Source organism: Triticum dicoccoides, chromosome 7A (assembly GCF_002162155.2).
Source record: "Triticum dicoccoides isolate Atlit2015 ecotype Zavitan chromosome 7A, WEW_v2.0, whole genome shotgun sequence".
Lineage (NCBI taxonomy): Eukaryota > Viridiplantae > Streptophyta > Magnoliopsida > Poales > Poaceae > Triticum > Triticum dicoccoides.
The window spans coordinates 723,926,081-723,934,158 of NC_041392.1; the positions used below are offsets into that span (position 1 = coordinate 723,926,081).

Below are 8,078 nucleotides of genomic sequence, written 5' to 3' on the forward strand. Positions count from 1 at the left end.
GTACTCGCCTAAGTTTGAAAAAATCCTACCGAGTGGAGAGCAACCCTCCCACTCAGGGGCTTAGTTGCAGTCCAGCACTCGCCTAAGTTCTCTCACTAGGAGGCTTAGCTGCAGTTCATCACTCGCCTAAGTTTGAAAAAATCCTACCGAGTGGAGAGCGACCCTCCCACTCGGGGGCTTAGCTGCAGTCCAGCACTCGCCTAAGTCCTCCCACTAGGAGACTTAGCTACAGTCCAGTACTCGCCTAAGTTTGAAAAAATCCTACCGAGTGGAGAGCAACCCTCCCACTCGGGGGCTTAGCTGCGATCCAGCACTCGCCTAAGTTCTCTCACTAGGAGACTTAGCTGCAGTCCAATACTCGCCTAAGTTTGAAACATATCCCTATCCGCAAGGATGACGAGGTGCAGGTCGACTGCAACCTTCTCCTTCGGAGCTGCGGCACAATTACAACGCCCGATCCATCCCTATCCGCAAGGATGACGAGGTGCAGGTCGACTGCAACCTTCTCCTTCGGAGCTACGGCACAAGTACAACGTCCGGTCCATCCCTACCCGCGAGGATGATGAGGTGCAGGTCGACTGCAACCTTCTCCTTCGGAGCTACGGCACAAATACAACGTCCGGTCCATCCCTATCCGCAAGGACGACAAGGTGCAGGTCGACTGCAACCTTCTCCTTCGGAGCTGCTACGTCTCCAGCGCAAAGACTATTCAAAGCAGTGAGTAAAGTCCATTCGAGGACAAACACAAGCATATTCGGAAATAAACTAAATTCAGATAAATCCTATTCCGAGCAGCAAATCATAAGTACTCGGGCATCAATCCCGAAGGAGCTCAACAGTTATAGCAATCACTCGGCATTCCGAGGCAAATTTAAAGCATATTCAGGTTTCATGAGTCTGTTCACTCAGCCGGAGGAGGGCTGGCAGGCTCCACGAATGGGTCCAGGTCGATCCCATCACCAATCCAAGTGGCGGCAGCGATGAAAGTCTCCATGAAGGACTGGAAGTCGTGCTTTTTGGTGTTAGCGACTTTGATCGCAGCCAGCTTATCTTCACGAGCCTCCTTGCAATGGACTCGCACCAAGGACAGCGCAACGTCAGCACCGCACCGGGCAGAGGATTTCTTCCATTCTTGCACTCAGTCAGGGATCTCGTTCAGTCGAGTCATCAAGGATTCCAGGTCATTCTGAAGCGTCGCCCCCGGCCAAAGCGATGAGTCGATTCGAGAGACAACCTCCTTCAGGCGTGCGAGGTAGCTTGTGGCGCAGGCGATACGGGACTCCAGTCGGAGCACGTTCATCGCAATTTCGTCACAGACTGGGGAAGCAATAGGGTCCAGACCCGTCTCGACCCTTCCAGTTTCTTCGTCGAAGACTTGGCAGAGTTCTGCAGCCAAAAGTTAGTCAATCGACCGAGCAAGATCCGATCGCAAGCATCAACACAGTCGAATTAAAGGAAATACCTTCCAGCGCGAGATAAAGCTTCTTGGCGAGAGTCCTCAGATAAGCTTCTGTGTCATTCCTCTTGCGGATTGCAGACTCCAACTTTTCATTCAGGACGACCTGGTCCTTCTTCAAACTGGTCACTTCGCGGTTAGCTTCACTAAGACAAGATTTCAGTTTGTTCACCTTTCCTTCAAGCGTTCCGATTGAAGCAAGCTTCTTGTCTACGAGAGCGGTTTTGTCTTGGGCTGCTTTCTGCGCGGCGGCGAGGTCCGAGTCTTTCTTCTCTAGAGCCAACTTCATTTTCTCTGTGAAAGAAGCAATCGAGTCAAAGAAGATATCAAAGAGATATATTGAGAGTCAGTCGACAATCTGTTACCTTCCATACCAGCGGCCTCGTCTTGAGCTTTTTTCAGATTTTGCTGAGCCAATTCCAAGTCTAAGTTGAGTTGCCTCTGCTTCTCCTCGAGTTCAGCAAACTTGGAAATAATAGTACAAGACTTCTGCAGAAGGCAAAAGACAGATCAATCGATAGGACAAAGGTGGTTCAATTCTGAGTGAATAAAACCTAAAGAAGTCCATTTAGACCCCAGCCGACTACACACAGTCGACTGCGGTCTCAGGGGCTACACCCAGCGGGTGCACTTGGCGTGCCCCCGCTAACTAAGACTCAACTCGTCCGGTCCGCCTGGACTAGGTTAAAAAAAGGGGGCAGCAAGCTGTTAAGACCCCAGTCGACTGCCAGCAGTCGACCGCGGTCTCGGGGACTACACCCAGTGGGTGCACTTGGCGTGCCCCCACCGATTCGGATCTTACTCGACCGGCCCACCGGAGTCGAGTGTAAGGAGTAGAAAGAAAAGAACGAAGAACTCAGACCCCAGCCGACTGCCAGCAGTCGACCGTGGTCTCGGGGACTACACCCAGTGGGTGCACTTAGCGTGCCCCCATCGGTTCTGATCCCACTCGCCCAGACCGAGTGGAAGAACGAAACTACCAAAAACAACAAAACACCCAGTGGGTGCTCTAATTCGACACAAACAGCAGGAGATTGTGCAGAAGAAGATTTTTCGAGAACAAAAACAGTCGGAAAGTTTACTCACCTGGACATTGGCCCGAAGGGCGGCACTGGCGTCGTAGGCAGCCTGGCTGTTCTCGTGCACCGTCTTCACCCGCTCCATCATCATGTCAGCCTGTCGAATGGCTTCCGCAGCCGCTTCCGATTGGTTGTCCGGGACGGGGTAGCTGATAAAAAAGTGTGCAGACGACCCAGGTGCGGTGGCTTGGAGCTCTGTGGCGTGGAGTTGGACAGTTGAAGGAACCACAGGTGCAGTCGACGGTGCGGGAGGCCCACTCGACAAGGGTGCAACAAACGTCACAGAGGCCCTGCCCGCTTCTTCAGCTTGACGGACGGGAGGTGTTGGAGTTGGTTCTTGCCGAGCCACCCTACCAGCTGCTACCTTCTTGCTCTTCCTGGGCTTAGGAGCCACATCTTCATCGTCATCTGGAAGATCAATGATGTTGGATGGAGTTGCAAGGCAGATCATTCGACCCCAAGTGAACCACACGAATGCAGTCGACCAAAGAATCCAGAACAAGATCACAAGTGTTTATACCTGGGTTGGAGGTTACAGCATCTTCCATTTCCTCGTCTTGGTACTGGAAAGAAGAGGTTCTTGACGTAGCAGCACTGCAAAGACCCGTATTCAATCGGTTTCGTCTGCTTAATCGAGTCGACGAAAAATACAAGTCAGATGGTTACCCAGAGATAGTAGGAATGGTCACTTTGATCCTGGGCAAAGCTTTTGGCAGTTTGGAAGATGTGGCTTTCGGCGCTTTCGGCGCTGGAGGCGGCGCAACTTTGGACAGGTTTGGAGCCTTTTCAGCCGGCGTTGGGGAAGACGTCCTAGGATGCTTCGAAGTCTGACCAGTCAGCGTGGCCACTAAGTTCGGAGAACTCGCCGGGTCGTGGGCTTGTTTGGATCTCCTCTCCCTGCGAGGAGGCGAGTCGACTTCTTCGTCACCAGTCGATTCGTCGCTCTCCTCATCTTCCTCGGCCTCCGAATGCTCCTCGCCGCACTCGCCACCGCTCCCTTCTTCCTCAGCCTCTTGGTCCTGCACTCCGTTGGGCATTGAGTACATGTCGATGAGGGCCTGAAAGGACAATGATCAAAGGAAATTCAATCGACCATAAACAAGATGTCACTTGGTGAATCGAAAAGATACACGATAAGACAGAATTATACCTGCTCCGGCTGGTGCGAGTTGTCGAATGGAATCATCCTCCTAGACCCCCGAGGGTTGTCTTTGTTGCTGGTGATCCCCATCAACCACTTCTCCAAGGTGTCCTCGCTGACGTCCTCCGGGTGGATCCGAGTGGAATCGTCGAGCCTAGAATACATCCACATCGGATGATTGCGCGCCTGAAGAGGTTGGATGCGTCGACCGAGAAAGACCTCCAGCAGGTCCATCCCGGTCACCCCATTACGGACAAGCTGGACGACCCGCTCGGCCAGCACCTTGACCTGCGCCTTCTCTTCTGGAACTACCTTTAGGGGGGCGGGCTTATCCACTCAAGCCAAAGAAAAAGGAGGAAGTCCAGTCAACTGGCCGGGGGTCGGCTGATCCTTGCAGTAGAACCAAGTCGACTGCCAGCCCCGGACCGAGTCGGGAAGAATCATGGCTGGGAAAGTACTCTTGCTCCTCATCTAGATCCCCAGACCCCCGCACATCTGGATCACTTGTGTCCTCTCGTCACTCGACTTGGCCTTTTTGACCGACTGGGATCGGCAGGTGAAGATGTGTTTGAAAAGGCCCCAGTGCGGTCGACAACCCAAGAAGTTTTCGCACATCGACACAAAAGCGGCCAGATATACTATAGTGTTTGGGGTGAAATGGTGGAGTTGAGCCCCAAAGAAGTTCAAAAAGCCCCGGAAGAAAGGATGGGGGGCAGCGAGAATCCGTGATCTACGTGAGTGGCGAGGAGAACACACTCACTCTCCCTCGGCTGCAGCTTGGTTTCATCCCCTAGGAGCCATGCTAACTTGTGGGGGATCAGTCCCCCCTCCACCAGGTCGTCGAGGTCGTCCTGGGTGATTGTCGAGCGGATCCAGTCGCCCTGGATCCAGCCCGCCGGCAGGCCGGATCTCGACGAGGATCCGCCCCGGCTGGTCCGCTTGCCCTTCGCCTTCACCGTCGCCTTCTTCGCACGTTCCAGCACCACCGTCCTCTCCTTCCCCATGGCGGCGGGTCGAGCTCGAGTAAAGGTCCGGTGATGAGGGCGGAAGCGAGCGTGACGGGGAGATTGAGAGAAGAAGAGAGAATGGGAGCGCACGGGGCAGAGGCCTGGTCCGAGGCCTTTTATAAGGTCGTCATCCGAGTGACTGACGGGTGGACCCAGGCGATCTAAACAAATCCCGCAACAGTCGCGCGCGCAATACATGGTGAAAAAGGTGGCGCGGGGATCGAGGGAGACTTGCCTAATCCGTCCCGATAACCTCGTTTCCGTCCGTCTGGTGCGCTTCCCAAAATTCGAATCCCGCGAGATCCGCGGAGAGCAGAACAACCTGTCAGACTGAAGACAAACATCCTCTGCATCATCATTCGGAATTCTACCGTGAAAATTCACTTGACAAAAACAAAGAATGGACCACGGCGACTGAGAAAGGAGTCGATGTCGTCACCTCAACTCATTGTTCCAGAACAGGATATACTCGTAACACAAAGAATGGGTCGGAAGTGTTCCCAACTCCTTCCCCACTCAAACCCTGATCCATTTGGGGGCTAATGATGAAGCTATGTACCTAGGGTAGGGTCATGAACCTGTCCAACATACCCTCCCCAAGGACATCTCTGCAAAGAATCAGAAGCAGTCGAAGAGAAACCATCGTCCACTCGGCCATGAAGATGCGCTCACTCGACCACCTTGAAGACACTCGACCACCAGAAGATGAGAAACTCTCTACTCTGCAACGGTCAAGACTTAAACCATAGATTTATGGGCATTTATAACACTTTACTGCATGCGTTACCAGTAACGCCCCTCCTTTATGAACATTGAACCCTGTGTAACGGAGGGGGGCTGGGGTCCTGGCGCACTCTATATAAGCCACCCTCCTCCTCTGGGACAGGGGTTCGCACTTTTGTAAACACACACACATATAATCCAGTCGACCGCCTCAGGGCACCGAGACGTAGGGTTGTTACTTCCTCCGAGAAGGGCCTGAACTCGTAAAACTCGTGCGTACAACTCCTCCATAGCTAGGATCTTGCCTCCTCATACTTACCCCCTATTCTACTGTCAGTCTTAGATCCACGACAGCCGTCGAAGGAATTTAACCATCTGAGTTAGGCTCAGTTTGCTTGTATTTTAATTCCTAGTTTGTAAAAATATTGTGTAATTAGATATAAAGCATAAATATGTAAAGATTTTTTTGGATAAGAAAATAAATTATTGTACAGTTATATTAGAAATCACCTGAAAATATATGCATGCTTGTAAAATTTTCGAAAGTATATGTGGTAGCCATGTTCTCGTCATCCTCCCCTTCTTTAAAATAAAGCCATCATCGGTGCTGCAAATCTTGAAACAGGGTAGCAGAAGGTATATCTTTCTGGTATTTTTACTGCTTTTACTTATTTCTTAACGGAAATATTTTATTGATGTTTATTTTCACTAAAAATATATTTTTCACAAAGAAATAAATAAGTAAAGAAAAATAAACATTTTTCACTTAGATACAATTTTCTGATGATTTCTATTATCAATAAAAATTATTTTTTATTTTTTCCAAACAAACATACGACATGCTCGTTTATTTCCAGCAAAATTATCAAAGACCTGCATAAACTACATAGAAGTTGTTAAGAATTATTCATGCGTATATGCCTCCAGTTCTCACACGTGCTACGCTACAGAAGATAGCATGCATGTAAGCAGATGCATATGTGCTAATATGCGAAGGTGAGATACACTTCTGTTAAGTATGCCACGGTCCAGCAGGCACTGCAAATCACAAGAGTGGCACAGAGGTTATGGCCCAAATCGATGCAGCCACACTTGCTTGTATGCACAACCAGAAATAAAATAAGAGATCGGCTGGAATAGTGGCTTGGAGGCTACCGTCACAAAGTCTGGCGGTAGGGTAGCCAAGTCTACTGCCGTCAGCTATGGCGGTAGGCCTCTATATTTAGCAAACGCCGTTTTAGTGTTGACCAATTGTTACCGTAATTGACTATGACGGTAGTCTGTCTTATCTTACCGTTAGAGACAACGGCGGTATGAAAAAGTGTCAGATCGAGAATTTTTTTCGAAGCGGGGTCAAATCGTGCTAAAGTTTGCAAAAATGATCAAAACAATGAAAAAGATTTACTTATATATGGAATATTTTATTCCCCAGAATGTGGAATTCAGAAGGCTAGGCCAGATCCGTGGACGTTTCTTCAGATCCTGCCGATGCAGCCTGTACCCGTTCCCTTTCATGTTGCGCGTCCCACACATTGAGAAGCAAGAAACTAAACGTGGCGGCCGCCAGGGAGATGAACACAATCATGGCCAGGTGACCCCACTTAGCAGGGAAAATGGAGACCATCAACACCACGGAGATCAACATGATCCCGGTGACCACGAACATCTGCACCTAAATTAGAAGACGAAAAGTGCACACGATATGGATCAATCCTAACAATCTGGCTAATTTTTTTGTTAAGGTAGAGCATTAGTGCATGGCGTTACGTACCCATGTGATTTCATGGCATCGCCTTGGCCTTGCTGGTTGGTCTTCCTTATTGTCCCAATGTTTGAGAAGCAGGAGGATCATCGCCGTGGTGTAGGAGAACACAATGGCGGTGGTGAGCGAGTCTTGCCAATCGGGCCAAAACGACGGGGCCACTATGACGGCGGCCGTGAACATGTACCCGGAGACGCCGAAGTACTGGACCATGCATGCATCACACGGACTTTCACAAATTAACATGTAAGATGTAGAGAAGAGTACTACAATGGAAAATTTAGAATGGAACACAAACTACGTACGATCGATGTGAACGGATGAAGAGTTCTGTCAAGAATTCACGCATGCATGCAGATCGATCATCCGTTCCACTTATGTTACATACCCGGAGCTTTCTGTGAGATTCGTCGTCGACGACGGCAGGTCTGGGCCTGGGTTCCAGGAGTGGCGCTGTTGAAGATCTGGCTTTGTTGCTTGTCGAGCGCGAATGGTAGACGGCTACGGGCGGCATGAATGCCGCTGCAGGCGAGGGGCAGTGGCATGCCGGGGCGCAATGGCCGACCATTGCCGAGATCTATCAGTTGCCACCTGCGGAAGCAGACGAGAAACCTACCTAGCTAAAAGCTGCCTAGATTTTTGTTGTGAAGCTGTATATACGGACGCAACGGAAGTCGTTAGATTCGCCTGCATGCGTTTGCCCGTTTACAAGGATCGGTAGTTTTCCGTCTATAAAAATGGATCGGTGGTTATAATTTTTTTCTAACTTGGTGGTTACAATTTGATAGTACAACATACATATCCACCGAATACTAATACTAGAGTGGAGGCACATGGCCATATACAATTCTCATAGTAGTATCTTTTCCAAACAATATAATCGTAGATGCTCACATATATGAACATACAA

The 8,078-nt window shown here is 50.1% G+C and overlaps 1 protein-coding gene across 2 annotated transcripts; it reads right to left on the reverse strand.

Annotated features, from left to right (window-relative positions):
* Nucleotides 1–6,654: 6,654 nt before the first annotated feature.
* On the reverse strand, nt 6,655–7,775 carry LOC119333297. 2 transcript variants are annotated; one of them, XM_037606237.1, is made up of 3 exons: nt 7,557–7,775; nt 7,178–7,372; nt 6,655–7,072 (listed from the first exon to the last, which is right to left on the reverse strand). In XM_037606237.1, the coding sequence occupies exons 1-3, from the start codon at nt 7,734–7,736 to the stop codon at nt 6,857–6,859; spliced, it is 591 nt and encodes a 196-aa protein (XP_037462134.1). In that variant the 5' UTR covers nt 7,737–7,775; the 3' UTR covers nt 6,655–6,856. The 2 variants fall into 2 exon arrangements, with proteins under 2 accessions (XP_037462134.1, XP_037462133.1); XM_037606236.1 differs by having other exon boundaries at nt 6,655–7,078.
* Between the last annotated feature and the right edge of the window lie 303 nt (nt 7,776–8,078).

Bases quoted from the DNA above. Each gene is read 5' to 3' on its own strand.
- LOC119333297 (XM_037606236.1), bottom strand. From the start codon at position 7,736: ATGGTCGGCCATTGCGCCCCGGCATGCCACTGCCCCTCGCCTGCAGCG. The intron at 7,373-7,556 runs GTATGTAACATA...TGCATGGTCCAG, and splicing joins AATCTCACAGAAAGCTCCGG to TACTTCGGCGTCTCCGGGTA. The intron at 7,079-7,177 runs GTACGTAACGCC...CTTCTAATTTAG, and splicing joins GATGCCATGAAATCACATGG to GTGCAGATGTTCGTGGTCAC.